This window comes from Gadus chalcogrammus, chromosome 1 (genome assembly GCF_026213295.1).
Source record: "Gadus chalcogrammus isolate NIFS_2021 chromosome 1, NIFS_Gcha_1.0, whole genome shotgun sequence".
Lineage (NCBI taxonomy): Eukaryota > Metazoa > Chordata > Actinopteri > Gadiformes > Gadidae > Gadus > Gadus chalcogrammus.
The window spans coordinates 3,783,778-3,797,591 of record NC_079412.1 but is presented as its reverse complement, the minus strand read 5'-3'; the positions used below and the strand labels follow the sequence as shown (position 1 = coordinate 3,797,591).

Genomic DNA, 13,814 nt, shown 5'->3' with positions numbered 1-13,814 from the left:
CAACGTAACACCAACGCTGAAGCATGCAGCCGCCTTTAATCAGCCTTTAGGGGCGTATGAGGCGCGTATATATACGCGCGTATATATACGCGCGTACATATACGCGCGTACATATACGCGCGTACATATACGCGCGTACATATACGCGCGTACATATACGCGCGTACATATACGCGCGTACATATACGCGCGTACATATACGCGCGTACATATACGCGCGTACATATACGCGCGTACGCGAGGAGTTCAAAAAATTGAACTTTTTACGCTCATACGCGCCGCAATAGCCAATCAGCGTTGAGCTTGACCCGACGTCACTGGCAGAGAGTAGTGAGCTTGGACAGAAGCATACGGCCGACATCTTTCTTTATTCTGTGTGGAAATAGTAACATAGTTACGCCATTAAATGCTTTTATGGAAACATTTTTAGCGAGAAATGTGCATTTTACTTTCATAATGTTCGCTCAGTGAATGTGAAGGATGTTTGGTTTGATAGTTATGACGAAGAGGGAACGCTCCGTTCACTTGCATGGACAGAGTCTCTGGTTACTAAGCAACCTCAACGTCTTGGCGGACTATATATCTGCTGATCAACACTACGAATGCTGGAAACACACCAGACACACCATGTGAAGTTATTTAACCAGATTATTGTTATTTATATCCGATATTATTTAATCTAATCCGATCTAAACTCTATCACCCAAACACCACGGCGTTTGGGTTTCCTACCTCGGACTCCAGCGCAGCCATGTCCATGGCAGCCACGGCCGGCAACTTTCTTTATTCTGGGTGGAAATAGTAACATAGTTACGCCATTAAATGCGTTTATGGAAACATTTCTAGCGAGAAATGTGCATTTTACTTTCATAATGTTCGCTCGGTGAATGTGAAGGATGTTTGGTTTGATAGTTATGACGAAGAGTGAACGCTCCGTTCACTTGCATGGCCAGAGTCTCTGATTGCTAAGCAACCTCAACGTCTTGGCGGACTATATATCTGCTGATCAACACTACGAATGCTGGAAACACACCAGACACACCATGTGAAGTTATTTAACCAGATTATTGTTATTTATATCCGAGATTATTTAATCTAATCCGATCTAAACTCTATCACCCAAACGCGACGGCGTTTGGGTTTCCTACCTCGGACTCCAGCGCAGCCATGTCCATGGCAGCCACGGCCGGCAACTTTCTTTATTCTGGGTGGAAATAGTAACATAGTTACGCCATTAAATGCGTTTATGGAAACATTTCTAGCGAGAAATGTGCATTTTACTTTCATAATGTTCGCTCGGTGAATGTGAAGGATGTTTGGTTTGATAGTTATGACGAAGAGGGAACGCTCCGTTCACTTGCATGGACAGAGTCTCTGATTGCTAAGCAACCTCAACGTCTTGGCGGACTATTTCTCTGCTGATCAACACTACGAATGCTGGAAACACACCAGACACACCATGTGAAGTTATTTAACCCGATTATTGTTATTTATATCCGAGATTATTTAATCTAACCCGATCCAAGCTCTATCATCTACCCAAACACAGCGGCGTTTGGGTTTCCTTCCTCGGACTCCTAAATCCAGCGCAGCCACAGGCTGGGGGGGGGGGGGGTTTGGGCGGTCTCATCTACGCGCGTATGCGTACGCGCGTATCTGACCATTTTTGACACAAAATGGTCAAGCAACATTTTAGGTGCGTTACGCGCGTACATGGTACGCGAGGTACGCGCTTGGTGTGTTCGCACCTATAGGCTATCAACGTGACCTTTCACAATTTGCCTGCCTGCAAGATGCGCTTGTTGTTTTAAGAGACGGTACAACGCAGGGTAAGATCACTACAGAGTCAGACACAGACAGTTGTTTCCAAAACCATAAAGTTGATAATGCTAAATAAACTGTAACAGTTATCTCGTTTTGTAGTGTCATTTTGAAGTATAGGCCTATGTTTGCCAGCAAAAGCTTTTCAACAAGCATTGTTTTAACTGACCTGTGAAAGTGGCTACCACTCGGTTTATTTTATATAGCCTACCAGCTAGCTATACAGCTAACCTATCTGGGAAACCTTTTGAAATTGCAAAGGGAAAGCATACATCGTTATATTTAATCTGTATACTCTGTAGTAACTACTTGGTCACATGACATGGCCAAATCCGTTTCATGTCTACTCTGTCTCAGTGTCTCTGGCAGAACGGGGTGAAATTAGTTTTATATTCGACATTCGTCGATTTTCCGGGGTTTTATCTGTAAAAGCGTCAAGTGCTTAGGGACCGTCAAAAAAGTGCAACGTCATTCTTTTAATTCTTAATAACTCACTCGAAATTCTTCCTATCAACATCAAACCACTTCTGATGTGTTTATGTACTCGTTTTGTAGTCCCCACTACCCCTTGTTTTAAAGAAAAACTTTTAATTGTTTTTTAAAAAATGCAAAAGTTTTCAGTGCATGTATTGCATCCATATTTACGGCTTTATTTTTAATAGCTCACTTGTTCTTATAGATATCAACACCAAACCACTTCTGGTGTGTTCATAAACTCATTGTGGAGTTCCCACCACCCTGTGTTTAATAGATACGTATACATTGTGTATAGTTAGGCTAATTCATATTCAAGGCTTTTATTTTGTAATAGCTTAATTGTTTTTATAGATATCAACACCAAACCACTTCTGATGAGTTCATGAACACACATGTGCCCTTTTTTGAATTTGAGCCCCTGCCCCTCAAAGGGTCTCTGCACGGCCCTGCTGAGTTGCATCCTGGGATACCTCGTAGGGCTGTCACTTTTTCCAAAAATGAAATTTGAACGAATTTCGAATGTCCACAATTAATTCGAATACATTCGACCCCCCCCCCCCCCCATAGAACACGACAACAGTCTTGATTTTTTATGTTGCTCTTTTTATTTCTTGTGGAAATCATTTATACCTACTGAATTCATAACAGCACAGGATAAAAACACATCTTTGATAACACATTTGTAAACACAACAAGAGGACGCCCTTGTTACGGGCGTCAGGTAAGGGGCCTGCTGAGTGAGCCGAATAGAATGCTGTCACGCGCGGCTGTACACTCTGTGCTGCTCCGCTCGGCAGTTCCTCTGCTGCTACATTTCGGTGGTAAGCTAGCAGATGAGTGCGCAAATTTGATGTTGTCGATAAGTACGACAGCTCTCTTTTACAAAGACGACAAACGGCCTTGTCTTTGTTTGTGACTTTTCCACCCACGGTGTAAAAGCCAAAATGCTTCCATACGCTGCTTTTTAAATGTGATGGTATCGTTATGGTCCGCTCAGCATTGTACTCCTCGCAATTCTCCATTTTTAATAGCAGTTTTTTAAAGGCACCCAGTGCAACTTTCGAGGCTTAAAAATAAACATTCAATTTCTAGTCTTTTTTACACGTAGTAAGTTTCAATAACTCCATACCATTACATACCGACATTCAAGCAGCAAAGATGAGACGTCGTTGTGTGGTGAGAACTGATAGAAAATCGATAACAACAACAATGCCGCCATTTTCTTTATTTTTTGTAACCTACAATAAATAAAGCAGGCTTCCAGTCAATGGAAAAATGGCTTCTCCCCACCGGCGATTGTTGTTGTTTACGATTTTCTATCAGTTCTCACCGCACAGCGACGTCTCATCTTTGCTCCTTGAATGTCGATATGTAATGGTATGGAGTTATTGAAACTTACTACGTGTAAAAAAGACTAGAAATTGAATGTTTATTTTTCATTGAATGTTTACATAAAGTTGCACTGGGTGCCTTTAATACATCTGCAGGTTTCAGCAAGTCAAATTTAAGACTTTTTAAGACCTTTTTAATACCACCTTGAATGAAATTTAAGACCTTAAACACGCAATGGTGGGGGGGATCCCGCTGTATTACAACCCAAGCATAGCATGTGTGTCACTCAATGAGACTCATTCAAGTTTACTTTCTGTCTGTTCATTGAACATAAAGTGATAGTCCAGGGCTCCAGACTAACTTTTTCCTTGGGTGCACTGGTGCGCCTACATTTTTAATTTGGGTGCACCAGCACGTATTTATGGTATTAAATAAATGCCTTCAGTAAGACCTGGGGGGTATACCACGAACCTCGTTGAACATACCCAGGCTTTCTTGGGAAAACCTGGCTCGACAGAGCCGCAACTCTCAATCACAGTTAAATGGTACGACGCTCACTTTAGATTCAATTAGTTGAACCAGGTTTTCCGCTTTAGGTTCAATGCGCGTTCACATAAAAGGGGCGTTTCTCGCGTCATTTGACTCACCCTTATGCAAAATAAATCGCGCAAGAGCGGTGTATTTCATCCAAGGCGAGCAATGTATTATTATGAACTCCTACGAGGAATTCAAAGTTCAAATCACAGCCAAGGGGAACACGGTTGCCCATAATATGGCTAGGGTGGCGTGCTTGTTGGCCTTGTTGACGCTGCAGATTCGCTCGTTTCGGATGAAAGGCGCTGGTCCGAAACGAGTTATATACGCCGTTTTGTCCCTTCCAGCAGTAAAGGTGCTCGCGATTTGAGAGTCAGGGAACATCAAACCGAAGAGATCTCCTATCCCCTCATTTGAGTTGTAGGACTGGTGCTTGACCACTGTGTTTAGAATCCAAAACACCTCCGCTTTCAGTGTTGGTGTCGCACCAAATGCTACCCTCAGGTCAGTGCTAGCAGCGCGGACCGTCTGCGGCGCCACCGCCGCAGCAGAGATGCAAAACGTAGAAATGGCTGGGGTCTGTGTGTGGCTCCTGGCAGAGGTTTTATGTTTTTGGCTCTGCATATGGCTGACGACAGCCTTAATCCCCATGGTGCCGAGCTTGAATGTAGGCTACTTTTGCACGGAATGCATCTGGCCTGTTCTGGGTTGGCAACGGACGCTAGCCAACCTCGGAAACGGACGTCTTCCAGCCAACTGACGTTGAACTTGCATTTACCCATTGTTGCAGACTAGCTAGCAAGCGCGCAGACATCCGTTTATATATGCAGCTAGCAAGAAAGTAGCCCCTCGTACATCTCCTTCCCGAAAAGTCCCGCGAGAAAAAAAAAATAATAATAACCCTGCCCCGACAAATTTAAGACCTCCGAGTTATAAATTTAAGACCAGCATATGACATTTTTGACGAATTTAAGACTTTTTAAGGCCTTAAATTTAGAAAAATGAATTTAAGACTTTTTAAGACTTTTAAGACCTCCGCGGACACCCTGTAATAGCCGTATCTCGGTTCGCGTTCTCTTCAGTTACGTTTTGTTTCAAAGCCCTCTTGGCCTATCTGTATCGAATGTTGAATCAATATTCGATACAGATAGCCAGGCCAAGAGGGTCGGCAACAGGTCAAACTGATATAAAATGTTAGCGCGCCCTCTGCTGGATCGAAAGCAGACTACTTAAAATGGTCTGAAGTTCTTATGAGACGGCAGCACACACAGTTCGAATGGAGAATTACACTTCGAATTCGAACTTTTCACCCCACCTTCGAACGAATATTTGAACTTCGAATAAAAAGTGACAGCCCTAATACCTCGCTGTCCCAAGTCCCCACAGGTCGCCTCGATACATTCTTGGTAAAGTGGGTGAAGCAAGAACCCATGTGGGAATGAGGGCAGGATAGGAGTATAAAGTCGTTTTGAAGGAACCCTATTGGGTTCCTTCAAAAGTCCTGCCATGCCCTGTGATATCTGGAATACCCAGGTACAATCTGAACAGATCAATGTACCAGCCTGTAGCAACTACAGGCTTATCTACAGATTGCCAATCTAGGAGGCCACTCCCACTTGTGACGTCACCAAGTCACAGGGCAGATTCTGATACCGCTTTGAGTGGCTCATCAGACTCACACCTGGGTGTAAAATAGAGGCCCTTTAATTAGGAAAAGCAAAATACTTCACTTTAAGATCAGGTCAAGAAAATAATTATCTCCAGTGAATTATGTAAATGGAGGTAGTCTAACCCAGGAAAGTTCTTAAACCAAACAAGTTCAGTAATGATCCAGATAGTCTTCATTGCGAGTCTGTCTGTCTTCACTGCCAACCGCAGGACTCTGCTGGACAGACAGATCACAGCGCTGCCGGGGCGGGCAGCAGCCTGCTTTGTCTCTTGGAGTTGTTGTAGTGCTGGATGGTCAGAGCCACTTGGGCGGCGGTCCACTGACCCCGGGTCAGGGCCTGGTCAACCGTGAAGGGTCCGTCTCGTGTTCTCCGCACCGCCGTGCAGGAAGCTGTGCTGCGCAGCTCCAGACCGATCTCGTGCACCACCTTACGTAGATACCGCTGGGTTTCATTCAGACACTGCAGCTCTGGAACCAGAGGACAGAGCAGATACCGCTGATTCTCATTCTAAACCTGCGTTAGTGTTCTGGGATTCACCCCTGGCGGAATGTAAGTTAGCCTCAGTGAGATCGGATGTGACTAACGTAAGGGTGCCAGCAGTGTTTCCCACAGAAATGTTGGAGACTATGGGGGGGGTATGGAGCGATTGTTGACGGGGGGGGTGTATGTAGCGATTATTTTTTTTATGTTATTTTTTGGCTCTAGGGGGCCCCCTAGTAGTGGCCCGGGGCCCCAAGCAATTGCGGGGCCCCAGGCAATTGCCTGGTATGCCTAATGGGATGCAGCGCCTCTGCTCTCATGCAATCCCAATGGGAGCGACACGAACTTCGTCTGAGCAAAAAAAAAAAAAAAATTTTTTTTTTTTATAATAATAATAAAAATTCATGTGCACGCAGAGACTATGGCGGCCGAAATTAGACTATGGCGGGGCGCCATAGTCTCGTCAATGTGTGGGAAACACTGGGTGCCAGGCCAACGTAAGGGTGCCAGGCTAACGTAAGGGTGCCAGGCTAACATAAGGGGAGGGCCAGGCTAAGGTTAGGCTGCCAGGCTAAGGTTAGGGGTGTAGGGCTAACGTTAGGGGTGTAGGGCTAACGTTAGGGGGGCCAGGCTAACGTTAGGGGGGCCAGGCTAACGTTAGGGGGGCCAGGCTAACGTTAGGGGTGCCAGGCTAACGTAAGGCTGCCAGGCTAAGGTAAGGCTGCCAGGCTAAGGTAAGGGTGCCAGGCTAACGTTAGGGTGCCAGGCTAAGGTTAAGGGTGCCAGGCTACGGTAAGGGTGCCAGGCTGACGTTAGGGGTGCCAGGCTAAGGTTAGGGGGCCAGGCTACGGTAAGGGTGCCAGGCTAAGGTAAGGGGTGCCAGGCTAAGGTTAGGGGGCCAGGCTAACGTTAACGTAATTATTTAAAAGAATAACAGCCATGTTGTTTCTATTTATATATATATACACATCTTATTATTATTTGCCCTTTGGCAGTTATGTCACACGATCTGTTCCTGTGTGTTATTTTTCTACATTACCCAGAATGACCTCTGCCATCCCCTCTCAACATTAGGAGGCACAATTCTGTAAACTGTAAATTTATAAATTGAATAAATCAACTAAAGGTATAACCATATGTATAAAACAGGCGATGTCAAAGTGAAAACCAAAAATACAATACAAGCAAAACTAACAAAGGTTACGCCAACTTTTTAATAGCGTCCCTTTAATTCTAAGAACATTATTTAATGGTAGATATTCACCCAAAGTGAAGAAGGGAGGCTGGAAGCCTGTGACCCGGAGGCCGGTTAGGATGGGGGGGGACTTCCCCTGCGGACCGAGTTCCCCTGTCACAGCCATCTCATAGGCTTCCTGTGAGCGCATGTCCACGTTGGAGTGACTGAGGACAACAGGACAGTCGTGAGTCCCTCAGTGACAACAAGGGTTCCTACAGGATTAGCATTCTAGTGGTGGGGTGAAGCATAAGTGCAAATTGAAAATATGTGGTTTCATTGACATTTTTCTGTTTTTAAATTCTGGTATTTAAATCCTGTTTAACAGAAACTTTACAATCATTAATATGTCCTTTATATCACTTCTTATTTTTCCAGGTTAGGTTGTACAAATCTGTTGAATGGGTTATGAAAGCGGGATGAGGTTTACATGAGCAAGGCCTTCTGATTGGCCTGCTGCAACATGGCCAGGACTTTCTCCAGCTTGTCCCGTGTGACGTGATCTGCACACACCAAGAAGATTCACCAACAGAATTATACAGGCCTAATACTAATTCAATACATAACCGTAGACGAGGGGCAAAGTTATACACACCATATGTGGATCTTTCAACAATCCTGCCCGTGCGAGAGAAATTATCCGTTGCAAATCCAAATTCACCCTCCAGAGTATAATCCTGGAAAACACAATCCAAATGAAATCCTTTAAACAAAATACAATGGTGAACATTTAAATAACAGCAGAACAAAATACAACTGTGAACCTTAAAACATCAGCAGAGATAAACAAAATACAATGCTGAACAAAAAAACATCAGCAGAGGTAAAAAAAAAAACAATAAGCTTACCCTTGTACAGCACATTTGGTAAAGATCATTCAGTGGTTTGTTTCCACGTCCAACTCCAATAACTAGGAGTCAAGTGAACATAAACGGTCAATAGTGATACATCTGAAGATATGAAACCTCTTCCATTCGTGTCCCTGATCCTTGAAGCAGCCGCCTCACCCAGCACTCCGGAGGATGAAGCGTCCAGACGATGTCCGACTCCCACTTTGATCCGTCTGAACTCAGGTCCACGGACTGCAACGGTAAAGAAAGTGGGGTGTTATATTCAGGGAGCCAAAAGTAATGTTATATAAAGCAGATTCCATTGGAGTCCAATATGCGACAAATGGTATTAACAATTGCATTATGCACTGAATCTTTCCTCCGTAGCACAGCACTTTTATGGAGGAAGTCGGACGCACCCAGAGGATGAGCGGCCAGGGAGCTTGCAGAGAGCGTCAGTTCAGTGGGACCTCTGCCTGGTCCCAACAGCCTGACCCCAGGGGGTAGGGAGCCCGCAGTGAGCGTCAGGTCAGTGCGACCTCCGCCTGGTCCCAACAGCCCGACCCTGGGGGCCAAGGAAGGGGTGCCATTTACACCTGGTAATGACATGTGCAGGAATAATGTAAATTCCACATCTATGGTAAATTCGTTGTAAAATTATTTTAGTTCGTATTGAATGTTAACAATCCAAGTAAGTGTTAACAAGTGTGTAAATGTTAATAACCTTCAAGAATACAAGTCTCTATCCTGTCTCGGACGAGCTTCCAATGGACGCCGGGGGGTTTGTACACACAGAACAACCCCTCTACCCAACGAAACTTCCGTATAGCTCGAATTGCCATCGCTGTTGTCCGTCAGAAATGCAAGCTAATTGTCGGATTAATTACATCTCATAAACCCGCGGTAGAGCACTTTATTCAGAGGCTTCAGCCGCTGTCATGTTATTCTCCACACACGTGAGGAAGGGCGCATGCGTACTAGGGACCCAGTTGGTATTCTCTGCTGCCCCCTGCTGGTCCGGAGGGGCGCTTTAGTAAACATTGTTGTTCAGCACAAACGGAACTGGGAAGCACAGTCGCTATTTTTCCACACCAAAGTTTGTTTAAGTGCGCCGTTATAACACGCCGACGAGCTGAACGGGACCTCCGTTGTCAGAGCTGATAGACTATTAGAGAGTACAGGGAACAGTCGGCCGCCGTCACAGCTGGACGTCCACCTCTCCGCTCGGTGAACAACAGATCCAGGGCCTTCGACCCAGACCGCCGAGCCCAGCCCTAGGAGAACCCGGAGGAAGAGCCCAAGCCTGAGGTAAACCCCGGTACGCGCACCCGCTCCGCCGCGGACAGCAGCGTAGCGACACGTAGCGGTTATATCCTTGAACCTGTTTCAAACCGAATCAAGTCGCACCGTAACCATGTTCCTTTAACCCTACTGACCACGAAGTTCAACCAATTCATTACTAATATTGAAGTGGTTAGTCCAAACAACAGGCCTTGATTGAATACTTTGAGGGGCCAATACAAAGTGATGAAGCTCAGCTTCTCTGGCCTTTTTTCTCAGATGTGTTTGTTTTCAACCATACAATTTGTAAGAATGCCTTCTAGTTGAAGCTACATTTTGCTTAAAATAAAAAAACGTACGTAAGTAGATCGTAAGTAGATCTACTCATTGCCATGTCATTTTGGAAGGGAATCGAATTGCGAAACACTGGCCAAGCCAGATGTGCCCTAACCATGTCCTTGTGTGTCCCTGTGCTCAGATACAATGCGCGGCCCTTTGCAGTGCGTGTTGTGGGACGTGAAAGACACGCTGCTTAAGGTGCGCATGTCGGTGGGTCAGCAGTACTGCATGGAGGCTCGCAGAGCGGGCCTGGACCTGAAAACATCTGAGGTGGACGTGGCCTTCCGGCAGGCCTATCAGCACTGCTCCCGCCGCTACCCCAACTACGGCATCACACAGGGCATGGATGGGCAGTCCTGGTGGATGAAGGTTGTGCGGGATACTTTCTCAAGGTGCAAGGTTCAAGACCCCACCCTGTTGAACACCATGGCTCTGAACCTCTACAATGACTTCTGCAATCCAGAGAACTGGGAGGTAAATAAGCTTGTTTGTGGTCTTATGGTGTGGTCCTGAATCCTCGGACGCCAGCCTTCCGTTTCGGAAGTCGGAAATCTCCCAGCTTTCTTGCGGCACTTCTCCGAGGCACGCACGCCCCCCTTTGTCTTCATCTCTCGGAATTCTGAGAGTAGGCCGAGACTGGGGCGTTTCTAGGTTTCTGAAACATCAGAGGCTTAGCCAAGAGGGAAAAGAAAAATGATTTTTTTCTAATGCTTTATTGTGCAATCACATTTTTTCATAATGCTTTCCATAAATAAACAAAATAAGCTTTAAATAGCTACCTGACTGCTGTGCTGCTTATCCCCAAACATCTAAAGTTCAATTTAAGTTATTTCTTAGTCAAATGAATACAAGTGAGACAAACCTTACATATATATGGATCTGACTTGGGATAAGATAGGTTATTCATTTGAGGTGGTAAAGAGTCTGGTTATGTTTTTAACCTGATTTTTCTCTTGCCAGAAGGACTATCTAGATTCTAGAAGGACCAGGCTGCTGTTTTTTTTTAGATGCTCCTGGAATCCCCATGTTTCTTTCTAAATAAATAACTACCATTAGTGACTAGAATCATTTCATCACTTCTAGACTGAATTAAATGCATTCCATAGTTACCAGTAAATATACCAATACATATTGAATTTTTATTTTATTATTTTTAACAAAAAATTATATTCGGGGCTAATTAAATAATATCCGGGGCTTTAGCCCCGAATAAAACAGCGAAGTGACGCCACTGGACCGAAGGCAGTGATGACGCTCAACAAAAATGGCTGCGCCTATAAAGAGATTAATTTTCTTTGTATTTGTACCACGTTGTTCATTTTAAAGGTCCCATGACATGCCACCAGGTGTGGTGTTATTAGCCGTTACAAGCCGTTTTAGAAATCTGCCCCTTATGACATCACTGGTGGGCGTGTCCACCAAGATGTGTGACGGATAGATGAGCAATGTTTACTACAGTCCACTGGGTAGGCTGTTGGCTGATCTATCCAGCACACATCTAGGTGGCCACGCCCACTTGTGATGTCATAAGGGGCAGATTTCCAAAACGGCTTGTGGCTAATCACACCACACCTGGTGATTTGTCATGGGACCTTTAATGTTAATTTTAAATGCTCTTACACACTTGATTACATTGCTACTTTGTTCCGGTCACCAATTTAAGCATTGCACGATCTTGCTGTGCTTGCAATACAATGTGTTGTGTTGTTTGTTTTCTGGTTGGTTTGCTAAAGAGGCTAATGTAGCTTACAATAAACAACGACTAGCCAATTTCATGACATAACCAAAAAGACGAACAGGAAGGCTATAAATGCTCCGAGACTGGAAATTACGTCAAAAGTGCAACTCGGAAGGCTGGCGCCCGAGGATTCAGGAACACACCTTTAGTTATTTTAAGAGGATATTCTTGTTTGTTTTCAAAGTGGGTGACGTAATTGATCAACCTAATGCGTTTTATTATCCATCCGTCTCGAAGGTCCGAGGACGTTGCCTAGCAACACGCACGAACACGCCGCTTAATTAATTTTTTTTAACTAATTTGGCACCATTGTAATATATCATTTAAACACATCTGTTTTGACGTGATGCCATTTGGTTTGACCCCAGGTGTTCCCCGACTGCCAGAAGGCTCTGGAGAGCTGCTCCTCTCTGGGCCTGACGCTGGGTGTGGTCTCCAACTTCGACCGGCGCCTGGAGGGCATCCTACAGGCGTGCGGCCTGCTGACCCACTTCAGCTTCCTGGTGACCTCCGAGGAAGCGGGCGTTGCCAAGCCCGACCCCGCCATCTTCGAGCAGGCGCTGCAGAGGTGCGGTGTGGCGGCGTCCAACACCGCCCACATCGGGGACCACTACCTGATGGACTACCTCAGCTCCCGCTCCCTGGGAATCCACGGCTATCTGCTGGACCGCCAGAACAAGTACACAAACTCGGACATCCCCTCGGAGCACCGCATCGGCTCGCTGGATGAGCTGCCTATGCGGCTGCAGCACTTCATGGACTAAGCCCCAGGCCCCCGACACTGGGTAAAGTGGGTCTACCGGGTCAAGCCGTGGGTCAAGCTCTCGATCCCCCTCACATGCACCCCGAGGCTGACCGTAACAGATGTGTCGGGTGCTTGGGGTGTCACGCTTTAAACACACCATCACAGATTGATGTAATTCTTTTTGGGGGGGAAGTTGTTCTTACTTGAGGCTGTGTAACAGTGGAGAATCCTGCATTTCAGCAATCCAAATATATAATCCCATATAATGCACCTTAGCAATACTGTATAACGATATAAATCATATGTATATGCAATAATCTGAATAAAAATCATTTATATTCAGTCTGCTCACTTTTTTTAAATTTTAATCATTTTAGCACAGTATATTGTTTATCTCAATGTTCAAAGCATCTCTCTTTAATTCTAAAGAAATGTTAAACTATTGTGGAAGCAACGATCTTGAATTTAGTCACCTAAATATGACAAGTCAATCATGACCATACTTCCTTCAGCCTTTGGATTATCTTCATAACCAAGGGGTTCAGAGGGCCGTGATTCTTTGGGTTGTCCTGCAGTATTCTAGAGATCAGTGGTCTCGATTGGCTGCCTGCATATGACCGGTTTGCTTGGGAAACACTGACGTTCCTCAGAATAAAGAAAAAGATAAATTACAATGAAAGCTGCATCACCAATCCAGAGCACGGTAAAAAAAAAAAGCATAACATTTTGGTAAAGAACAAAACATTGAATGAGATGAAGAATAAAATGACACCATGTTGGCCATTTCATCAGCCTTACAGCCCAAATAATTTGAATTATGTCTGACAATGTAATATAACTAATATTTATTAAATAATTTAGCCTACCCCACAAATATGTATATATTTGTCAAAACCCACACCGTACAAGTCTAGACAGTGGGAACAATTGTAACATTTAATAAATTTTGCTGACGTATGCATTTTCTTCTCTACAAAGAGGGTCAGAATGTCCCTGAAAAGATGGAAATGATGCCTTCTGCCGTTAACTGCCCTAATCCCAAAAGGCAGGATATAATTGTTTTTACAGAGCATGTGGCTGTTCCCTTCGATATAAAGACTGGATGGATCTAAGACAGAACTTTTTAAAGAGCGTTTTTCAGTCATATAAGGATTGAAAGCACGTACATTTTCTTCAGTAGATACACCAGGTTTTTCAATCAGGCACAGTGTAGGCTACAATATCCCATTTAGTGCATTACAAAAGTTGGCCATTTTGACGGAGGCTGTCAAGTTTTGGAATAGCAGGATCTAGTAAAGTTTCCCGATTAGGGTGAGCTATTCCTTCCCATAAA

The 13,814-nt window shown here is 44.7% G+C and overlaps 2 protein-coding genes across 3 annotated transcripts; one reads left to right on the top strand and one right to left on the bottom strand.

The window, feature by feature from the left end:
- Positions 1 to 3,430: 3,430 nt before the first annotated feature.
- Positions 3,431 to 9,380, bottom strand: trub2 (TruB pseudouridine (psi) synthase family member 2). Of its 2 annotated transcripts, XM_056609826.1 has the most exons (9): positions 9,103 to 9,380; positions 8,798 to 8,974; positions 8,556 to 8,630; positions 8,397 to 8,458; positions 8,144 to 8,225; positions 7,979 to 8,051; positions 7,579 to 7,715; positions 7,354 to 7,406; positions 6,196 to 6,301 (listed from the first exon to the last, which is right to left on the bottom strand). In XM_056609826.1, exons 1-9 carry the CDS (start codon positions 9,218 to 9,220, stop codon positions 6,287 to 6,289), a joined length of 792 nt encoding a protein of 263 aa, XP_056465801.1. In that variant the 5' UTR covers positions 9,221 to 9,380; the 3' UTR covers positions 6,196 to 6,286. The 2 variants fall into 2 exon arrangements, with proteins under 2 accessions (XP_056465726.1, XP_056465801.1); XM_056609751.1 differs by lacking the exon at positions 7,354 to 7,406 and having other exon boundaries at positions 3,431 to 6,301; positions 9,103 to 9,379.
- hdhd3 (haloacid dehalogenase-like hydrolase domain containing 3) lies at positions 8,487 to 12,829 on the top strand. The gene is made up of 4 exons (XM_056609935.1): positions 8,487 to 8,638; positions 8,766 to 9,686; positions 10,138 to 10,472; positions 12,105 to 12,829. The coding sequence occupies exons 3-4, from the start codon at positions 10,143 to 10,145 to the stop codon at positions 12,498 to 12,500; spliced, it is 726 nt and encodes a 241-aa protein (XP_056465910.1). The 5' UTR covers positions 8,487 to 8,638; positions 8,766 to 9,686; positions 10,138 to 10,142; the 3' UTR covers positions 12,501 to 12,829.
- Positions 12,830 to 13,814: the final 985 nt, after the last annotated feature.